The sequence below is a fragment of the Chiloscyllium plagiosum genome, chromosome 12, assembly GCF_004010195.1.
Source record: "Chiloscyllium plagiosum isolate BGI_BamShark_2017 chromosome 12, ASM401019v2, whole genome shotgun sequence".
Classification (NCBI taxonomy): Eukaryota; Metazoa; Chordata; class Chondrichthyes; order Orectolobiformes; family Hemiscylliidae; genus Chiloscyllium; species Chiloscyllium plagiosum.
In genome coordinates, this window is record NC_057721.1 from 47,387,799 (window position 1) to 47,410,567 (window position 22,769).

The 22,769-nt window shown below is 39.2% G+C and overlaps 1 protein-coding gene across 4 annotated transcripts in view; it reads left to right on the forward strand.

The window, feature by feature from the left end:
• The window catches only part of casr (calcium-sensing receptor), a 97,270-nt gene that overhangs the window by 67,798 nt on the left and 6,703 nt on the right, over positions 1–22,769 (forward strand). For all 4 annotated transcript variants that reach the window (XM_043700978.1, XM_043700979.1, XM_043700977.1 and 1 more), the window contains 3 exons: positions 3,265–3,571; positions 6,630–7,526; positions 21,300–21,530. In XM_043700978.1, the coding sequence (XP_043556913.1) occupies positions 3,265–3,571; positions 6,630–7,526; positions 21,300–21,530 (1,435 nt within the window). The remainder of the gene's footprint in view (positions 1–3,264; positions 3,572–6,629; positions 7,527–21,299; positions 21,531–22,769) is intronic.

Consider the following 22,769-nt stretch of genomic DNA (forward strand, 5'->3'; position numbering starts at 1 on the left):
TTGTGTCTTGATTGCGCTGATGAATACATACATGTCACGGTTGTCCGTGAATTACTGTATGTCCTGCTCTATTTCCACCCATCATTTATACTTTAGGTCAGAGGTTTACGTTGGACCTTAGCCTTCATTTGTCTGTAGACCTGATTTCTTACCCTTGAATTTTGATGGTGCTTCTAGTTCAGGAAAACCTTGTACTTGGAGTTTTTTGTAGCTCTTGGATTTCCTGATCATTCTCATCAAACCAATTTCCTGGTGAGGAAATCAAAGGCATCTGTGCCAGTGCTGCTTGTAATGTATTTAAGGACAAGCCAAGTGTTGGGAACATTCTATGGTTCTGTTCATTGAGTGACATCAGGTTGTCAGTGAGACATTAACTGAATAGGTCTTCCTTTGCAAAGACCTTGAGTCCATCATCACAGAATGTCCTGAGGTAGTGTTCTGTGTTTTTTGGGCCAATCTATTGTAGATTGTAGTCATGTTTAGGTATTGGATGGTCCAAAAGTCTTCAACTTATATCCAGGTGATGTGAACATCCTTTTGATCCCTCATTTGGAAGATGATGTAAAGAGTGTGGTGCTGGAAAAGCACAGCAGGTGAAGCAGCATCCAAGGAGCAGGAAAATCAATGTTTCGGGCAAAAGCCCTTCGCCTGCTGTGCTTTTCCAGCACCACACTCTCGACTCTAATCTCCAGCATCTGCAGTCCTCACTTTCACCTGGAAGATGATGTAGTCAAGGAGGTGCTAATGACTGGAGCAAATGTTGCCACAACATTTTTTATTTGTTTCTATGACTGTAGTTGTCAAAACAATGACTTCTGAAGAATCTGAATTCATAGTTCTCCCCATAAATCATCTAATGAATTGAATACTAACCTTCAGTCATATTCTTTTCCATTCCCAGTTTTTCCTCTGACTCCCACAACTTTGAATTTCACTAATGTTTTTTTCTGTGGGACTTTGTGGAATGTCTTTGTGGAGTTGTAGAGCCTTCCCCTGGGAAGGCCATTTCCTCAAAAAGGCTGGTCAGGCTGGACAGGCAAGATTCTCCCCACTAAATCCATATTAATTATTGCTTACTATCTTATTACTGTATACTCCTAATGGCTTATTCCCAGTAATTGAATCCATCTCTTCAACTTTAGAAATTAGACTCCTGGGTTCATAATTTTATTTTTTTCTAGGTATAACCCTGCTGGCCAAGTCATCTTTGCTGCCACCTGGTGAAGTCGCACGCACAATGCTATTAGGGAGGGAGTTCTTGGATTTGACTCAGTGATGGTGAAGAAACAAAAATAAGAGTCCAAGTCAGCAGAGTGTGTGGCTAAATGGGGATATGAAGTAGTGGTTCCCATGTATATGGTACTTGTGTCCTTCTCAATGGCAGAAGTTGTGGGTTTGGAAGGTGCTGTTGAAATAGTTGTCCGTGCCTGTTTTTCTTCCATTTTGGGAAACGCATTAATTTCGAATCTACTGGTACTTTCTTAGATTCAAATGACACTCCCATCATGATTGGTATTGTTTCAATAATACCTATAGAATTTTTCATCATGCAGGAATAAGTCTCCATGGATTAGTATTTTGAAATCCCTTTCAGCCTGTCCAGGGTTTTTATCTCATTTATATTGAAATATTTGAAACCTAGCCATGAGTTATTCATGTGGAAATGTCTTTTTGTGCAAGTGATACTTGAGAGAATAAAATGAGAAGTGGCATGTGGTAACAGTTAACTCCTTAGGGTGGAGATGGAGCTCCCTCGCGAAAACTGTAGTTATTTGCTGAAGACATTAGGTATGGAGTGAACAGAAAAAAGAGACTATTATTGTTAATGGTTGCAATGTAAAAGTTTCCAGTCACAATCAAAGCAATTTAATTCGCAACATTTTTTCATTTTAAATTTTCCCATCCTTGAATCATTACTCGAAGGGAGATTAGTATTCTAAATGTTAACTTATTGCAAAATCAGTCTTAACCATAATTAGTCAGACCCATTTCACAATGAGTAAATAAAAGTAATTTGTATTAACTACAATTAATTAATTAATAAATAATGAGGAAGGGGAGGATGTTGTGAAACTTGAAAGCATTCAGAAAAGATTTACAAGGATGCTGTCAGGGTTGGAGGACTTGAGCTAAAGAGGGAGGTTAAATAAGCTGGGGCTGTTTTCCCTGGAGCATCGGAGGCTGAGGGGTGACCTTATAGAGGTTGATAAAATCATGAGGGGCATGGATACTAGCTATATACAAGGTCTTTTCTCTAGGGTGGACCTTATAGAGGTTGATAAAATCATGAGGGGCATGGATAGGATAAATAGACAAGGTCTTTTCTCTAGGGTGGGGAGACCATAACTTGAGGGCATAGGTTTAGGATGAGAGGGGAAAGATATGAAAGGGACCTAAGGGGCAAAGTTTTCACACAGACGGCGGTGTGTGTATGGAATGTGCTGCCAGAGGAAATGGTGGAGGCTGGTACAATTACAGCATTTAAAAGGCATTTGGACAGCTATATGAATAGAAATGGTTTAGAGAGATATGGGCCCAAGTGCTGGCAAATGGGACTAGATTAGGTTAGGATGTCTGATCGGCATAGACGGGTTGGACCAATGGGTCTGTTTCCGTGCTGTACATTTCTATGATTCTATGAAAGTTGCATCTGAAAACTGTCTGTTGTGGTTTAGTGGTGCATCAGAGGTAGGAGCACATGGATTCAAGTTCCACCTCAAAATGCTGTGCAAACAATATGTTCAGTGCATTCCTAAGTACGGGGGCGGCAATGTCAGAAGTACCATCGTTTGGATCAGGGTTTAAACTAAGGCCATAACTGCTTTCTCACATGGACTTAAACGATTGCATGACACTACTCTGGAGAAGAACAGGAGAATGTTACTAAAAATGATGGATTATCTAGATTTTATTATATTGCTGTTTGTAGGACCTTACAATATACAAATTGGCAACTGTGTTTCCTACGTTATAACAGCAAATGCACCTTATTGGTAGTAAAGCACTTCGGGAAGTCTTCAGGATGTGAAAAACATATAAAAAAGCAACCTTTCCTTTTTCTTTTCTGATAAAAAATGTTAGTCATTAAGCTGTAAACAATTCCATTAAGAAAACTGTTTTTGCAATGGGTTTGTATTGTGGCTGAGGCATCTCTCCTTGTGTCCATTTTGATTACAGACTGATCAATGGAAAGGCCACAGTTAGACTGATTGGTTGAAAAGGTGAATAAGAATATCATAACTACGTCTCAATTATCATTGACAGGTACAACTTCAGAGGATTCCGGTGGTTGCAGGCAATGATATTTGCAATTGAGGAAATCAACAATAGTATGAAATTTCTACCAAATATCACTCTCGGATACAGGATATTTGATACGTGCAACACTGTGTCCAAAGGCCTGGAAGCAACTCTAAGTTTTGTAGCCCAGAATAAAATCGACTCACTGAACTTGGATGAGTTTTGTAACTGCTCTGATCACATCCCATCGACAATAGCAGTTGTGGGGGCAACGGGATCTGGAATTTCGACTGCAGTCGCCAATCTGCTGGGGTTGTTTCACATTCCACAGGTCAGTGCACTTAGTGACAATGAACAAGATTGTGAGTGTGTGTACATTGTGGAGAACAAGTGTTTCTGTAACCAGTATATGTATGTGTGTTTGTGAAGGAGACCACATGTAGCTGTAGACAAACAGCCAGCTCTTTGTGAATACCACATTTTAACAACTGTCTAGTCAAATTTAAATTGTCTTACATGTAAAAACATAACAGATTAGAAGACATTTTGCATTAATATCAACAACCTTTCATTAGTGATTAATAGTGACATTGATTTTTAAACTTTAAGCTCATATTCTTTTTATGAAAATAGATACTGGACTTCATTTTGCAGCAGGGTTTTGAAATAAATAATCAGTAAAAGCCATTGAAGTAAATATAGAATTGGATTTGCTGGGTTGAATGGTCTCATTTCTTGGCCAATTTGTTAGACAATTCATTGGTCTGACGGAATAGCTAGATGTAATTGTTCAGTGAATTCCTTTAACAAAGAAATATAGTTCTGCTATCTGCATAATCTAAAATGAAATGGAACTGATGATGTTGTTTAAATGCTTCCCTCCTTAGCTAGAGGCCCTAATATTCCCTCTGAGCTGTTTTCACTAACAGGAAAAGCCAGTATAGTCCAGTATGAAACCAGTACAAAACTGGATTAGGATGTACTGGGGTTCAGTAGTTTTGATCTGGTTGGATCTGGATTTGTACTGGAGGCAACCACAATTGTGGTCCTTCTATTGGTCAGAAATCAGACACCTCTAGTTTTCATGACTTTTCAGCACAGACTCAGATTACTCTCCACAAAACCCCATACTGTCTCTTTTTATCATTATGCACACTCTTATATAAAATTCATTTAAGCATTATCTTCATCATTTTATTTATCTTTTCACTTATTTTTAGACAGCTCATGCTCCACTCTCACAGACCCCACCCTTCCATTCCTTACCCTCACACCTCCTGCTACCCCCCAGCACCTACCCTCAAAGTCTCTGTCTTCACCACTCCTCACCCTCACAGTTCTTGCATCCTTTGACTCTCCACAATCCTCACCTGCCCCACACCTCCCTATCATCCTCACAGTCCCTGCACCCCTCATACAGACCCTCAGAGCACCCACCCTTTTCCCCACCAACACAGCTCCTGCACTCCTCAATTCTTCACCTTGACATGTACTGCTCCTGATTTCCCATGCTCAGAGATCCTGCCCTTCACTCCCTGCAAGAGAGCATAAATTACAAGGAGTTGTTTTAACTATGGATCAAGCATGGTAGATAATGGGTGATTAATTCACTATAATTTGCTTTATACTATTGTGCAAAATTAAAATCACCCTCAGTGATCCCAGAATTCTGTATAGTTTAAAATTCAAGTGCCCATCCTTCTAACATGTGGGATGAATAGTAATAAAACTTTCAGGTCATTTATGATATCTTCTTGATCATAATTAACAAATCTTAATATCTAGTAGTATTACTAAAATTGATGATTTAGTAACATTCAGATTCCTACACAATTGTTGAAATTCAATAGCACTAATAGCACACTAGCTGTAACTTTTACAAAAGGTAGCAACACTGAATCTTATACATATTGATCTATAGGATAAGATCCTACATTCAGTTTCTTGAAAGTGCACTGAATAATTTGAAGCTATTTAAGAGACAAATGAGAACAGGCTTAGCAGTGGCATTTATAAGTAAGATTTCACACTTTTTGGTATGTAGGTTTTCCTGAATTTCTTCATTGTAACTCCATCTGAGATATCTATTCTCAATATAGTGCACTAGTGAAGTATGATGCAAGTATAAGGTTTTAGCAGTATACATTTTTCTAGTCCATTGAAAGTGTAGCTAATCAAACTGCAGTGATCACCTAAAGTAAGCAGGCCCATTTCACAAAAACAGGCCCTTTTCACAAAGACAGGCTAGAAACAACTAACTACCAAAGAGAACCAAAGACATTTGAACATTTGAAATAAAAAGGGAAAATGCTGAAAGTACTCTGCAGCTCTAGCAGCATCAATGGAATGAGAAAACTGGGAGATATGATTCAGGCTGATAACCTTTGATCAGAACATAAAAACGGTTTTTTGTAAGATATGAAATTGTAAGATCTAAAACTGGCCAGAATTTGACTGTTAGTGTACAGCAACCCCATGTCAAGAGAAAACTCACATCACCAGCATTAATGAATGGACTTTGGGACTAAGAAATCGTGTAGCCTTAGATGTGACACATTTGCTACAGGATGTGGGAAAGTGTTTGTTCAGAAGAATTGGGGACATCTGTTCTTAGTGTCAATGGATCAGTGTAAATAAGGTGATAATATTTCTTCACTTGTGGAATGTGTGGTAGTTCTTCCTTCTCATGCTGGAGGCTAGAAGTGTGCATTTTTCACAGTAGGGTTTTGGATAATTACACTTCTGTTTATATCAGAGACTCTTAAAATTCATACTCAATAGGAAAAGTACTTGTGATTTAATAAGTTTAATAGAATATGCACATAATAGAACAATCCTGATACATTTTCACGATAACCACACTGAGCAGATTTGAAGTTACTGAAGGGTAACCAGCAGGAAACTTGCCACCAGAATACATGAACACCAGTTGGCCACCAAAAGACATGACCTACTATCACTAGTTTCTGTATATACAGACAAAGAAGGACATCACTTTGACTGGGACAACACACACATCCTAGGTCAGGTGAAACAAAGACACGCACGAGAATTCTTAGAAGCCTAGCATTCTAACCAGAACTCCCTCAATAAACACATCGACTGAGATCCTATCTATCTTCCCTTAAAAAAAAGAACCGAAATGATATCGCCAAGACCTATAAATAGAGAGGCAGGACATACCACCAGTGTTTCACCAGAGACTCTCACTGATGATGTTACCTAGTCACGGTGACGAAATGTCTGAAAACAAACCTCCAAACTCAGTGAGCAAACTCACAGACTTAAGAACTCAAATGTTTGCTGCACAAAGAGTTGAGAATTTTGATTTATGACTATTTAGCTTTTGCACAGATGACCCTTGCTAACACTTGTTGTTTCTATTGAAGGTCAGTTATGCCTCCTCAAGCAGGCTCTTAAGCAACAAGAATGAATACAAGGCTTTCCTTCGCACAATCCCAAATGATGGGCAACAGGCTACAGCCATGGCTGAGATTATCGAGCATTTTCAGTGGAATTGGGTGGGCACTTTAGCCGCTGATGACGACTATGGGCGTCCAGGGATAGATACATTTCGGGAAGAAGCTGAAGAACGGGATATCTGCATAGATTTCAGTGAGATGATTTCTCAGTACTATACCCAGAAACAGGTGGAACAGCTTGCAGATATCATTCAGAATTCCTCAGCCAGAGTGATTGTTGTCTTCTCAAATGGCCCTGACTTGGAACCACTGATACAAGAGATAGTTCGACGAAACATCACTGGTAGAATTTGGCTGGCAAGTGAAGCATGGGCGAGTTCCTCATTGATAGCCAAACCGGAGTATTTCCATGTTGTTGGTGGAACCATTGGAATTGCACTCCGAGCAGGCCGCATCCCAGGATTCAATGAGTTTTTAAAAAGAGTCCATCCCAGCAGATCCTCTGACAATGGATTTGTCAAGGAATTTTGGGAAGAAACATTTAACTGTTATTTCACTGATGAATCCCTAACACAGCTAAAAAATTCAAAAGCACCAACCCATGGATTAGCAACACAGGATGGAAATGCTAAAGTGCAGCATTCCACAAGGACAAGATCAAGACCTCCATGCACTGGAGAAGAGAATATCACGAGTGTGGAAACTCCTTATCTGGATTATACTCACCTACGTATTTCATACAATGTATATGTAGCAGTATATTCAATTGCTCACGCTCTGCAGGACATCTATGACTGCAAACCAGGCAAGGGTATATTTGCAAATGGATCATGTCCCGATATAAAGAAAGTTGAAGCATGGCAGGTAAAGGAGATGAATTATTGCAAGTATAATCTTAATTGAAACTCTATTCAAAAGCTGAGAGTGTGGTGCTGCAAAAGCACAGCAGGTCAGGCAGCATCCAAGGAGCAGGAGAATTGACATTTCAGGCTAAAGCCCATTCCTGATGAAAGGCTTTTGCCTGAAACATTGATTCTCCTGCTTCTCGGATGCTGCCTGAACTGCTCTGCTTTTCCAGCACCACACTCTTGACTCTGATCTCCAGCATCTGCAGTCCTCACTTTTTCTATTCAAAAGCTGCCCAGTGTAAGAATAGTTTGGATATTACAGTTATGAATAATTCTAAACTGCTCATTAGCAGTAGCACCTTAGATAATGAGGAATGGAATGGAAAATGTTTGATCAAACCAGTAAATTTTGTTCTTCCTCACTTCCCATATTTTAATGTGCTGTGGGTTCCCTGTCAAAACTCCATATCATCCATTATTTAATTCTGATCTGTGTGATCCACAGGCAACAGTGCTCCACCATGTTTCTGGAATATGGAAATTTTCGTGCCTGATTATCTCATATAAATGTAGTTTATATCATCATGTCCTTTTTCTTGGATATCACCAAATGCTTCAACAGCTGTTTGACTCCCTGTAGTCAATTTCAAACATCCAGTATACTATGGAAGGTGGAAAGGCTGCATGCAATTTTTCTGAATATTCTCAGTCACCTGAGGAACAATGGAGGAGGATTTGATTGGCTTGATATCCATGCATGGAGATCCAAATGTCTGGATGATACAAAGCTATGTGGGAATGTATGTTATCAGAAAGATGCAAAATGGCTTCAGGACGATTTGGACAGGGTTAGTGAATGGGCAAGAACATGGCAGATGTAATATAATGTGAAAAAAATGTGAAGTTATTCCTTTAGTGGGTTGTGCAGAGTCTTTCTGAAATGGTGAAAGGTTGGAAAGTGTCGATGTACTAGGTATCCTTGTTGATAAGTCACTGAAGGATAACATGCAAGTGCAGCAAGCTATTAGGAAGGCTAGTGGAATGCTTGCCTTTCTTACAAGAGGATTCAAGTCAGTAGTGAAGTTTTCTTCAATTAAGTAGAAGCTTGTTTAGACCACAATTGAGTCCTGTATGCAGCTTTAGTCTTCTTATCTCAGGAAATACATTGCCACTGTCTGGAAAATTTGCCCCAATCTCACGCAGCTACTTTGACAGCTGCTGTTGAAAAGCAAGCAAATAAGGTAAGTCTAAGGTCTCTTATAGCAGAGTGGCAGTGTCCCTGTCTCTGGGCCACAAGATCCAGGTTCAAGTTCCACCTGTACCAGAAATGTGTCATAACATGCCTGAATGGCTTGATTAAAAATAACTATATGGTAAATGTGACGGTAGGGAGCAGGATGGTTTGGGAGATTCGGTGCTGGTTAGGAGTAGGTTACCAGTTGCAGAGGATAGTAGGCAGGTATGGGCAGGTTGCCCTTTGGATGATGACTAGGAAGCCAGGTAAATGTGCAGTGTTTAGGGCAGGCTGAGGTAAGCAAGAGGCATCGGGTCTGAGGGGTTTTAGGTCCAGCAATGGGGGCTGTTGGATCAGGTCCAGCATGGGAACGGGAGAGTTGGGTTGGGTCCGGTGGGTTGCAGGGTTAGATCTGGGCCTCGGGTCCCTGGGTAGTGTTTGAGTGACAAGCCCCCTGCGAGTGTTGGGGTCTGGGGAACTAGCTGGGCGCTGATGTTCGTCTGGCACCATAGTCACTCAGGAATTAGACTATATATTCAGTATGAAGTCTCCAGTAGGGGAAATGCCCAGAGGAAAATTAAGTTTCCCAAGCAATTCCTTCCAATTCTGCTACCTTGGAGATTCTGCAGGGCCCCCGTTTGCCCTTTCCCATTTACACCAGAATAACAACTGTCAGCCAGCGGAATATCGAGGCTATTATTGTAGAGAGGGAGTGCAATGTAGGTTCACCAGATCTGGTCCCAGGATGCAGGACTGTCCTATGAAGAGAAAGTGAGGATTGCAGATGCTGGAGATCAGAGTCATGAGTGTGGTGTTGGAAAAGCACAGCAGGTCAGGCAGCATCCAAGGAGCAGGAGAATTGACGTTTTGGGCCAGAGCCCTTCGTCAGGGCTTATTAATGAGAACTCATTCCTGATGAAGGGTTTATGCCCGAAACATCGATTCTCCTGCTCCTCGGGTGCTGCCTTACCTGCTGTGCTTTTCTAGTACCACACTCTGTCCTATGAAGAGAGATTGGGTAAACTTTGAAGAATGAGAAATGATCGCATTGAAACTTATGAAATATTTAAATGGATAGACAGGATATATGCAGGTAAGATGTTTCCCCTGATTGTTAAGTCTAGAACCAGGGGGCACATTTTAAAAATAAGGGGGAATACCACTTAGGTCTGGGATGAGGAGAAACATTTTTACTCAATGAGTTGTGAACATTTGGAATTCTCTTTCACAGAGGGCTATGGAAGCTCAGTCTTTTTAAGTATACATAATGTAGACATTGATAAATTTCTCATTACCAATGGGGATGGGTTAGATAAAAGGGATGGAATGGCTAGACAATCTTGATGAGCTGAATGGCCAAATGCTAATTCTATGTTTCTATGACACAGATAGAATCCTACAAGTCCACAACGACCCCCCGAAGTGTAACCTACCCAGACCCATTCGCCTCCTACTCTACATTTACCCCTAACTAATGCTCCTAACCTACACATTACAGAACACTATGGGCAATTTTAGCGTGGCTAATTCATCTAACCTGCATGTTTTTGCACAGCTTATTATATTCCCCTATGTTTTTTCACATGTCTGTCAAGGTTTACAGTCATTTCCAAACTTTAAGGAGATTTATTTTTCCCTTTTGGAGATCAGATAGCAAATTAATTTTGATCAGAAAATCACTGACAACAGAAATCCGTCAATCTGTCAGGAGATCGTCACATGAACACAGTGATAACAGCAAAATCTCAGTAAAATCACATATTTCTTCACTCAGAGTAACCTATGCTGTGATTATATGGGCAGCGCCACCTTTGTTTCAGGCAATTGGTGTTCTTCTGCCAAGCTATGTTTGTTCATATGTGCTACCTCATGGTGATGCCCTTAACTTAACAGAAAGGTGTTTTGGAAAACTTGCATGATGATGGCTTAATTCAGGGTAATTGTGTCAGTTGTATATTATACAAACATGGTGATGTAGTTTTGCTTTGGAAAGTTCTGAATCAATACGGATTTTGTTCTTTAGCTCATGAACACATCTGTCACATCCCAATTGAGCTCAAGGAAAGCACAGACTAGGGATCAATTCTTTGCTTTTCCGGATCTGTATGTCTCCTTTCCTCATTAAGTAATAAATTCACCGACAGAAGTACATGAGCTGCTGCTATTGTATTTTTAAAAAAAAACCTCAGTTTTACTAATGGTGTCATTATTGGAATGATTAACAAAGTTTACTTAAAATTATTCATTTTGGGATTTTGTTTGCATCAATCCTGTTGTTGCAACATTCAATTGGATTTCTGATGCATTCACAAGAAAATGGTTTTTCTGTGAAATAGGAACTCTACAACTACTTGCTTACGCTTTACTCCTTGTCCATATCTTTTCCTGTACAGCAGACCCCTGATTTGCAAATGTCCAACTTCCAAATACTCATACTTACAAATATGATTTCCTGCAGGGGTGTGATTTTAAAGATGACATATAAAGATACGAATGAATATTTTATATTGTCCTGCATTGTGTTCTGATTTACATACAAATCGACTTGTGAGCAAACTCCAGAACTGAACTTGTTCACAACCCAGGGTTTGCCTGTACCATAAGTTATTAGCAGAATAGCCTCTGGTCGGTGCTGTCTTTTGTGTGGTTTGATGCTAGTTTATGTGTTTGGGTTTGTTGAAGAGAAGGCAAGGTCAAGAACTGTCTGCAGGCTTGCATTTCAAATTAATACTCTTTATTATACATGAATACTGTATACCAGTGTACATGATAACCACAGACATACTAGGCTCTGACTTATAAGTACATTAGATAAAGATAATCTATCTTCTTTCTGTGCACATAGAGTCATAGAGATGAACAGCACAGAAACAGACCCTTCAGTGCAACTTATCCACGCCGACCAGATATCCCAACCTAATCTTGTCCCACCTGCTAGCATCTGGTCCATATCCATCCAAACCCTTCCTATTCATATACCCATCCAGATGCCTGCCTCTTAAATGTTGCAATTGTACCAGCCTCCACCACTTCCTCTGGCAGCTCATTCCATACACATACCACCCTCTGTGTGAAAAAGTTACCCCTTAGGTCTCTTTTATATCTTTCCTCTCTCACCCTAAACCCATACCCTCTAGTTCTGGACTCCCCCACCCCAGGGAAAAAGTTTTGTCTATTTATCCCATCCATGCCCCTCATGATTTTACAAACCTTTATGAGGTCACCCCTCAGCCTCTGACGCTCCAGGGAAAAAAGCCCCAGCTTGTTCAACCTCTCCCTATAGCTCAAATCCTCCAACTCTGGCAACATCCTTGTAAATCTTTTCTGAACCCTTTCAAGTTTCACAACATCCTTCTGACAGGAAGGAGACCAGAACTGCACACAATATTCTAGTCTTTCAGTCTAGATTGTTGCACTGGTGTTCTTACGGTGAATGCAAAGTTTTCTAATTCTGACCACACTATGGCATTTATACCATCATGACAACTGGTAAGAGTGGACGTGTCCACTTGCTTTGAATGGGCAATGTCCAGTTTCCCTTCAGCACTTCATTTGTTGGCTATTTCCTCAAATGACATAAAGAATGCCTTCATAACTTTTAGCTCAAATCCAGTGGGGCTTATACAAATTATATATTTCTCTTTAGATTATAGCTAGAACTCTTCTCCTCAGAACCTTCTTTTGCATCTGAAGTTTCCTTCTGAAACTGTATAATTTTAAGACAGTACTTCTACCTCTTTCCACTTTTTGTTTTTCCTTCTCTTTTTTTTGTCTCCTAAATCATTCGTTTCAGCCTCTTAAATTCTGAACCTTTGGGCCTTTTCCTTCTCTGAATTACTTTTTTTTTCCCTTTCTCCTCCCTCAGATGTTCAAGATTTTCATCACTATCTTGTTTTTTAAATTCTTTTTCTATCTCAAGTTGCTTCAACTATGTTCCACATTCAGAACTTCTTGAATTGGAATTGGATCTTTACTAACTCAGGTGATTCACCACTTGGTGTGTCTAGTACTCTTTGCATTTCCATCAGTCCCAAAATTGCTTTGCCAATATTTCAATTACTTCCCTCTTCTTGGCATTGGCAAGTAATTCCATTGCTAATTTGTTTTCCAGTTTTATTAGTTTAGCTTTTATAACTTCTGAACCTGAAGCACTGTCTTAATTTACTGTGGCTAACTTTATCATCAGGTAAGTAGTTCTGAAATTTGTGAGCTGAGAAATCTTAACCATGCTCATCAGCCGAATCTTTCAGGAGGAAACAATCCTTTTTTGTTCTTTCCCTTAAGGTTTCAAATCTGCTGAGGGTATCTGGTAATTGGCCTCTTTTTCAGGAACTCAATTGGGATTTCTCTCTTTAAGACCATAAGGCTATAAGATGTTGGAGCAAAAATAGGCCGTTCAGCCCATCATGTCTGCTCCACAATTCAGTGAGATCATTTCTGATCTGCTCATCCCCAACTCTACTTTCCTGCCTTTTCCACATAACCTTTGATTCCCCTTACTGATTGAAGATCTATCTCAGCCTTGAATATGCTTAATGACCCAGTCTCAACAGCCCTCTGTGGTAATGAATTGCATAGATTCACAAACCACTGAGAGAAGAGGTTCCTCCTCTTTTCTGTCTTAAATGTGCAACTTCTTATGTTGATGCCCTCTACACTCTCCCACAAGGCTAAACAACATTTCTGCATCTACCCTGTCAAGTCCCCTAAAAACCTTGTATGTTTCAATAAGGTCACTTTTCATTATTCTATATTCCAAGGCGCATAGCTGCAATCTACTCAACCTTTCCTCTTAAGACAGTCCTTCTATACCCTGGATCAATCTAGTGAACCTTCTCTGATCTCCTCCAGTGCCAGCACAAACAGTCCCCAGGTTATGAACAGGTTCCATGCTTGAATCCGTTCCCAAGTTGATTTGTACGCCATTCGGAACTCAATGCAGGACCATATTAAAGTAGTCATTCATGAGTACAAAGAAACATTCACATGTCAGATACTTAAATTAAAATTAATACATTCCTGTTATTGCTGCTCCAACATCTTCCCTGTTCGGCTTGCTTCCAATTAACTCTGGCCAGGTCTTCCCTTGTGTCTTTATAGTTACCTTTACTCAATTATAATACAGTTACTTCTGATTCTAGTTCTTTCTCTCAAACTGTAGTGTGAATTGTATTGCATTATGGTGACTGCTCCCTAGGAGTTATTTCATCTTAAGCTCTCTAATCAAGTCTGCTTCATTACACATCACCAAATTCAGAATGAGTTGTTCCCTAGTGGGCTCTAACACAAGCCCCTCCCAAAAAAACTACCTTGTACACATTCTGTGATTTTATCAGTTTACCTGCATATCGAAGTCCCCCATAATCATTGTAATAGTGCCTTTTCTTATATGCTTTTTCTATTTCCTGTTTTATTTTCTTTCCCTAATCCTGACTACAGATAGAAGGCTTGTACATGACTCCCATCAGAGAGATTTTTCCTTTGCTGTTCCTTAACTCTACAGACAGATTCTATACTTTCTGACTCTATATAACTTCTTGCTTTCAATTTCATTTCATTTCGTACTAACAAGGCAACCCCGCTCCCTGCCCATTTGCCTGTCCTTTCGTTATTCTTGGATATTTACTTCCCAGCTCTAAGCCCCCTGCGGCCACTTGTGATTCCCACAAGATCATACCCGCCAATTTCAATCTGTGTTACAATTTCATTTATCTTGTTTTCATGTACTGCAGCAATTAAGTACAACACCCTCAGTCCTGCATTGTCTGCCCCCTTCTTATATGCTTTGCCTGAAATTAAATTTGAGCTCTTCATGCTCTCTTGTTCTGAAAACTTTAATAGCCTTCCCCTTTTTAACTTTTCCCACTATTTTCCATGCAACTGAACCCAATATTTAGTTTAATGGCATATCACTAGTTACAGGTTGCCATCCTGGAAATGCTCTCCTCATCCCAACTCTCAGTCTTCTACTTGATTGCCAATCCTCTATCCATGTTAATAAATGACTATGGCTCTATACTACCTCCAACACCATGGGCTCTTATCTTAATAAGGACCCTAATGTGTGGTACCTCATCCAACAGCTCCAGAAAATCATAAATATATTACACCCACTGCATCCTTTTTATCTATCCTGCTTGTTACCTCCTCAAAGAATTCTAGTAAATTTGTCAGGCATGATTTTGCCTTCATGAATCCATGCTAACTATGCTTGATCATATTATGCATTTCAAAATGCTTTGCTATTACATTTTTTATAATAGACCCTTTTTTTTCCCAATAACAGATATGAAGCTAACTGACCAACAGTGACCTGTTTTGTTTTCTGTCCCCTTCCCTTTTTAAATGAAAAAGTTACATTTGGCAGTTCTTCAATTATCTGGGACTTTTCCAGTATCTCAGAAATCCTGGAGGAATATTACCACTGCTACCATTAGCTCTGCAGCCATTTCATTTAATATCTTAGGACGCTTCCCAGGGGAGTTATCAGTCTTTAGCCCCATGAGTTTCCCTAACATGTTTTCTCTAATGATAGTTATTGTATTTATTTTCTCTCCTCCTTTTGCCCTTGAATATTTAGCAATTTTAGGATGCTAATAGTGTCTCATAGTGAAAACTGATGCAAAACATTTATTCAGCTCCTCTGTCATTTCCTGGTTCTCCATTATTATTTGGGCAGCCTCATTCTCTAAGATGCTTTGTTCACTTTGGTCTCTCTTATCCCTTTAAGAAGATATTGCTGAATATTATTAGGAGGTGGAGAAGTTGACATTCCAGGTGTAACCCTTCTTCAGGACATTGTCACCTTTCCAACAGATCATCCAAAGTAGCATCTATGGATACTGCTTTCCAATACCCCAGTTCTTCCATCTCCGTTGCATCTGTTCTGAAGATGCCAAACTTTGATAAGGAAGCCTCTGAAATGGCCAGCTTCTTCCTCAACTGAGGATTGTCCAGCATCATGGTTGACAGCGCTCTAGCCAAGACTGACCAACCCCCACACTTCAGCCTTCTTTTCGCTCATAATAATAATAGGGTCCCCCTGGTCATCACCTACCATTCCACCAGTATCCACATCCAGAGGGTCATTAGCCTCCATATCTGCCACCTCCAGCAGGATACCATCACCTGACACATATTCCCCTCCCCTCCCCTCCCTTGTCAGCCTTCTGCAAGGGCCATTCCTCCTGGACACCCTGGTCCATTCATACTTCATTCCCAATCGCGCCACTGCCACTCCCCCCCCCCCCCCCACCTCCAAAATGCCTCAGGCATCATCCATTGCAATCTCAGAAAGTATAACATCTGCCCATTTACATCCACCCTCCTACTATCCATGGTCCCAAATATATTTTCCAGGTGAAGCAGCGCTTTACCTGTATTCACTGCTCACAATGTGATTTCCTCTACATTGAGGAAACAAAGCATAGACTGGATGACCACTTCACAGAATGCCTACGTTCTGTCCCAAAAAAAGACCCTGAGCTTCCAGTTGCCAACCACCTCAACATATCACCATGTGGCTGGCCAACACCTCTGTCTCAGGCTTGCTCCAGCAGAGCTCAGCATAATCTAGAAGAACAGCATCTCATTTTCCACTTGGGAACCCTAAAGCCTCCTGGACTTAATATTGAGTTCAACAATTTTAGGACACCTTTCCCCCAGCCCCCTTGTCATCACTTGGGCTGCTACCACACACTACTTGTTGTCAGCCACTAATAGCCCCTATTAGCAGCTATTTATTCCCCCAGACTGACATTTAACCACCCTGTTTTCTGTCCAATTATTTTTGTCTCTCTCTGGGCTCTACCTCCAACTATCGTTTACTGCTCCCCACCTTATCTTCTGTATAAAAACCATCCTTTTCCTAGCTACCATCAGTTCTAAAGAAGGGTCACTGGACCTGAAATGTTAACTTTGATTTTCGCAGTTCTTTTGTGTATGGATAATGTGCTTCACTGAATGTTGACAGCATTTCTATTTTGTTTTGTATTTACATCATTGGCGATATTTTACTATTTGTTAATTTAACACACATTAATAGCCGGGGGGAAAAATGCTATCAAATTGAGGGTGAGGCTGATGGTGCATTCTGAATGTGGATAGTTGTGATAATCTTAGAGGACTGTTCTCTCATTATGGAGAGATAACCAGAAGTGAGTTTAACCTGAGGGACAACTTGCCTCAGGTGTGGGGGGAAGGTTTAGAAGGTGGGATCTGCACAATGACTCCAGCTGGTGGGAGAATTAAAGCTGGACTGTTGGGTTTGCACTGCATTGTGAACCAGCCATGCAGCCAACTGAGTTAATTGTTATAAATATAAATGAGTCAAAAAGTGTGGTGCTGGAAAAGCGCAGCTGGTCAGGTAGCATCCGAGGAGCAGGGGAGTCTGCGCTTTTCCAGCACCACACGTTTTGACTCACTTTCCCCTATAAATATAAATGAGCTCAGCAGAGCTCAACATTTTCTTCCCGTTTATTATTTTAGAAAATTATTAGCTGTGTATCACAGCCGAGCAGAAAAATATATGATACATAATGTTAATATACGGTCTTGTGGACTAGTGTGTCTCAAACCTTAAATGTGTTTGACATCTCAAATCAGGATGTCACATTTAATGTCTAATGTTGACATGTTAACGCTGTATATTGCTCTGATCAGGCTGCACCCCAAATCTGCATTCACTTTGAGTCTGACAGGCTTGAGGAAGCATTTATGCTCAAAAGGCAGGAAAAAGACCACGTGGTTTAATCAGATGACTGAGTTATTAGAAAAGAAAGGCAGAATCACCCAGAGTTTAAAATTACAAAGGACAATCAGTTTATAATTAAAAGGGGCAGTCAGTAATTAGACTACATTCAAACTAACCTGGCATTGTGCCAGTAAGTATTCACCTGCCTCCTCAGTTTATTGCAACAAGGCTAACACAATGTCTTTTCTTATGGATACATCTCTCTCAGGCCCACACTAACTTAAGTTTTAAAAGGACACAATTTAACCAGGTTTTCCTGAGTTGGTAAAAATAGTGAGTTTATTCATTACTAAATGCAAAAAGAAATAAGAACACAACACATACACAGATTAGAAATTATAAATGAATTTTTATATTAAAAATGATGCAACGCAGAAACGTTTAAGTTTTCTGTGAAGAGTGGGTAGTCGAATATTGTGGCCATTACAGTGGATGTTACTGGTAGCATTTCTGTTTTATCATGTTTTTTCATGGAAGAAACAGTGTGGAAGAAGGCCATTCAGCCCTTAAGTCCACTCCAAGCCTCTGAAGACAATCCCATCCATCCCATCCCCTTTACCCTTGCATTTCCCATGATTAATTTACCTAAACAGCATTTTTGTGGGAAACCAGAGCACCTGGAGGAAACCCACGCAGACACGGGGAGAATGTGCAAACTCCAAGGATATAATTGCCCAAAGGTGGAATCAAACCCAGGTCCCTGGTGCAGTAAGGCAAGCAGTGCTAACCAATAAGCCACCATGCCACCCTTGGTTGGGAGCTGAACAGTCAATTTCAAGATTCTTAGTTTTGTAGATCAATTGAAATGTTTTTGTTCTGTTTACTTTCAGTAGTAGCTGACTGGTAGCATTCAGAGTGTGAAAGATTCTTTTCCCTATGCATTTCTTGTAGTGCTGGGGTATTTAAATGGCTGTTCTCAGAGCTATGATCTTCACAGTATACTAGTCTACACATTAGGTATTGAGCCGCTAACATATTCAAAGGGTTTAAACTCTTTTAACCTCTGCCTTGTGATTCTTGAAAGGGAGGAAATGCAAATTTATCTCCAGGAGGATACAAGTTCCATATTTTTTAGATTAGATTCCCTACAGGTGGAAACAGGCCCTTCGGCCCAACCAGTCCACACCGACCTTCCGAAGAGTAACCCACCCAGACCCATTTCCCTCTGACTAATTGACCTAACACTATGGGACAATTAGCATGACCAATTCACCTGACCTCCACATTTTTGGACTGTGGGAGGAAACCGGAGCACCCGGAGGAAACCCACGCAGGCGCAGGGAGAATGTGCAAACTCAACACAGACAGTCACCCAAGGCTGGAATCGAACCTGGGACCCTGGTGCTGTGAGGCAGTAGTGCTAACCACGGAGCCACTGTGCCATCCTTTATAGTGAATTTTCTCCTTTTGAAGCTTCTTTGACACTTGCCAGTTATGACAATTTATACAATCCACTGGGATAATGCATTGTAAATAGAGCCTGACTTTACGCAAGTCATACCAAATGTATGCATTGTATACCAATTTACATGATTTTTGGACAAAGATTGATATTAGCTATAGATCAAGTCTCTGTGCTAAATAAGAATTATTATTTACTATAAGTAGTTATACTGTAGCTACAAGAAACTAGATATAAACTATTAGCATGTAATATTATTAACTAAAATTAATTCCCTTATAAATCCCTCCTTTACACATGCTCAGATAAACAAATATGAAAAATAGATTATTAGTGGAGATAAAAAATGGAAGTCAGTTTCTTTGTCAGTCAGATTCTTTGTTCTGACTTTGAGGTGATCCTACTTCAGCTGGCCAGGTACTTGCTATTTTCAGTTGTCTTTCTTTTTCTCTGGAACTGATTGTGAGAAGTACATAATGACTGATTCACTTGGATAATGTCTTGGATTTATCAATTCAAAACTCACAGCTTACAACAACTACCTCAGAAAAGCTAACTAGTTTTCATCAAGTTAAAACTGAGTTTTTTTATAGCAACTAACAGGCAGCTTCAGTTGGGGAGAACAACGGTCCTTCTCTCTCCGTATGTCTATATTTCTAAACTTGTTTCCAGTTCCTATCTGCTTAGCCAGCTGAGAATCAATCACCTTCACTAATAAACAACTCCTTGGCTTCTGATCATCTGTCCATTACAGGAACCTAAAGACACAGAAACAGAGTTCACAATAGGAATCGAGTTCACAATTGTGCAGCCGTTCTGTTAAATCCCTGTTTTAACAACAATTCTTTCTCCTTGCAGACCAGTCTTTAAAGACACAAAAATAAGAGACGCAGTTCAGATTCATTCTCTCAAGGCAGCCACTGAATTTACAATTGCTGTCAATTTTTGGCTGTATGTAGCTGTTTAAAGAATTACACATACACTTTAATTAAAACGTTTGGTATCTCCATGGTTATGATGCTATAGAATGTTCTCTAGATAACAACTTAGAGTTAAATGGGTATTACTTAAGAAGTGATTAATGGTAAGATGAATAACCATCTGTTTCCAGGAAAGAAAGATGTAATGAATTAAGTCCCACAACTTATTACGAAATCTGTGAATCACACCTTAAATGTAATCTAAAGATGGTCACCAAAAATCCAACAGCAAATTCTGAAGAAACCTCTTTATCTAGAGAGTGTTGGAAATATGAAATTTGCTATCACAAGGAGTGGTTGAAGTGAATAATAAAGATGCACTTAAGAGAAAGCTAGACAATCATTTGAAAAGAATGGAGGTTAAGGTGTCAGATCTAGAAGATCAAAGTTGGAAGGATGCAGAAGTGGAACGTAAATACTAGTATTGACTGGGTGGAACAAATGGCCTGTTCTGTGCTTTCTATCCTGTAGAATCCTACGTAAATAGAAATACAATTTCCAAGGAGCCAGATCTCTAGCACTTTTACAATTGGTTCAAATAATCACTATCTGTTTGGGTAACCATTCTAAATTATCAAATATCTGGAGTCCCTTTTCAGCAGCTGGACAAATAGCTATCATTTACTTACAGAGAAAAAAAATTCAAAGGAGTGAGAAAGTGATCCATGCTCCACCACTCACTGTCACCAATCAGGATCAACCACAAAACAGTGAAATTTAATAATTCATAACTTTTACAAATTACATATATTCATTATGTGATTGTTTTTCCTATGTTTTTACCCTTTTTTTACTTTGATCCCTGGTTTGATTTAGAAAGTTTGTTATGCACAATATTCACTGAGACCAGGCTGTGACAGAATCTGCTATTTTTACTTCTTGCTTGAATTAGGAAATGTAGTTTTGCTGCATTTCTTCTAGAGTCTGTTTTTTATTCTTCACAATTAGCCATCAGAGTTTCTACATTTTCTATTTAAGCATTGTGTTTTTTTAATGAAACATAGATTCCAATTGTGCAATTACTTTCTTTATACATTTTAGTTTATTTATCAAATAAAATCTGAACTTTAAGTTAGCCTGACAGGAGTCTACTCAAATTGATTGAAGTCACTGTTTTTAGCATCTCAGATCCTCTAAGGGAGAGAGAGAAATAACAAAGTCAAAATAAAAACAAATATAAAATCGGAATCAGAGGGATATAAAAAATTTGAGAGGGCATCAGTGAAGACAGTAGCAAAGGAGAGAGGCAAATGATAGTTATTACTATTCATTTGTTTTGTCTTTGTTTCCTTCTCAACATTGTCATGATAACATAATAAACAAACTTTAAGAAAGAGTACATGGAGCCACACTACAGACCGGTGTGCTTGAATGAATTACATGTGCAAGGTTTGTTACAAAGTCTTTTAATTATCTACTAGGTTCTCAACCATCTGCTGCATTTGAAGTTTACAAACAGCATGGGCGAGCAGGTTGATTTTGATGATCAAGGTGACCTTAAAGGAAATTATACCATTATCAATTGGCAGTTGTCCCCTGAGGATGAATCTGTAGTGTTTCAAGAAGTTGGCAACTACAATGCAGATGCTAAACCAAGTGATAGACTCAACATAAATGAGAAGAAAATCTTGTGGAGTGGTTTCTCAAAAGTGGTACGTGATCAATTTTTAATTGTCTGTTTTATTTTTGTTCAATACACAATTTGTTCAATACACAATTTGATTTTCATTGATTGTTGCAATATATCTCCTCAGCTGCCACTTTAAAGAAAAATACTTTAACTAAACCATTAGTGGTCTATAGTTGACTAGTAAATAGCTATCCTTTTAACACTATACAAAGGAAAATATATCTGAATACATTTTAGTTAATAGATTAATATGTAATAGCTATTTTGCTGAAATAAATGTACATTTTGTCAAAGCTTTTCATCTGGCACTCATCAGGACAATTTGCAAGAATACCAATACGGGAAAAACCAACATTTATACAGAATGAGAGGAGAGTGCTGTCTGATTAGTGAGTGAACTTTGATAGTAGAAACATTCTTGTGGAGAATGAACCAAAGCATTAAACCAGCTAACTATCAGCCTTTATTTAGGTTTTAAACAAATTAGGTCCGATTTCAAATTTAAATAAAGTCTGGCAGTCACTGTCAATAATCATTGGTGCATACTCCATCACAATGTCTCTACGAATTAGAACCAATGTCTCAACCAATCAGCACTCCCCTGTTGTGTAGTACAGATGTTGATTTACCTGTTGGAGTAGGCATTCTTGCAAACTGTCCTGATGAATGCAAGATGAAAAGCTTCAACAAAATGTGCCTTTTTTAAAACAATGCACAAGTTTTGGTCTACTATTCAGCTATTTGTATAATAGCTATATTTATCACTACCTCTCAAATATAATTAGCTGTTTTGCTACTACTAATAAAATTACTAATTTACTATTCTTATGTTTCCAAACAATGTTGAAATTTAATTTCAAACCACATCAGTATTTAATAATACAGACTGGGACAATACTCAGACACAATTTATAATATATTGTTTGTACTGATTTGTATTTTGTCTCTCACAAATCACTTACAACACCAGACTCAAAATCTCAAATATTTAGCCTTTGGTTCTCCATTCAACACAATATTTCTACAGTTCATTTGACATTTGAAATCCTCTTAACCATGAAAACTATTATCACCTTTTACCCTGGTTGTTCTCCCTTGGTTTAGCCATTCACTTTCAGTACTGGCTAGATGACATGAAGCACCTTTAAGTTCTGCTCTCATCTCCTAATACTCTTCATTATTTTAGAATCAACCTGGAATCCAAAAGTAATCCCAACTTATTTTCCCCACTGCAATTTTTTCAAATTTTGTTTCCTGTCAC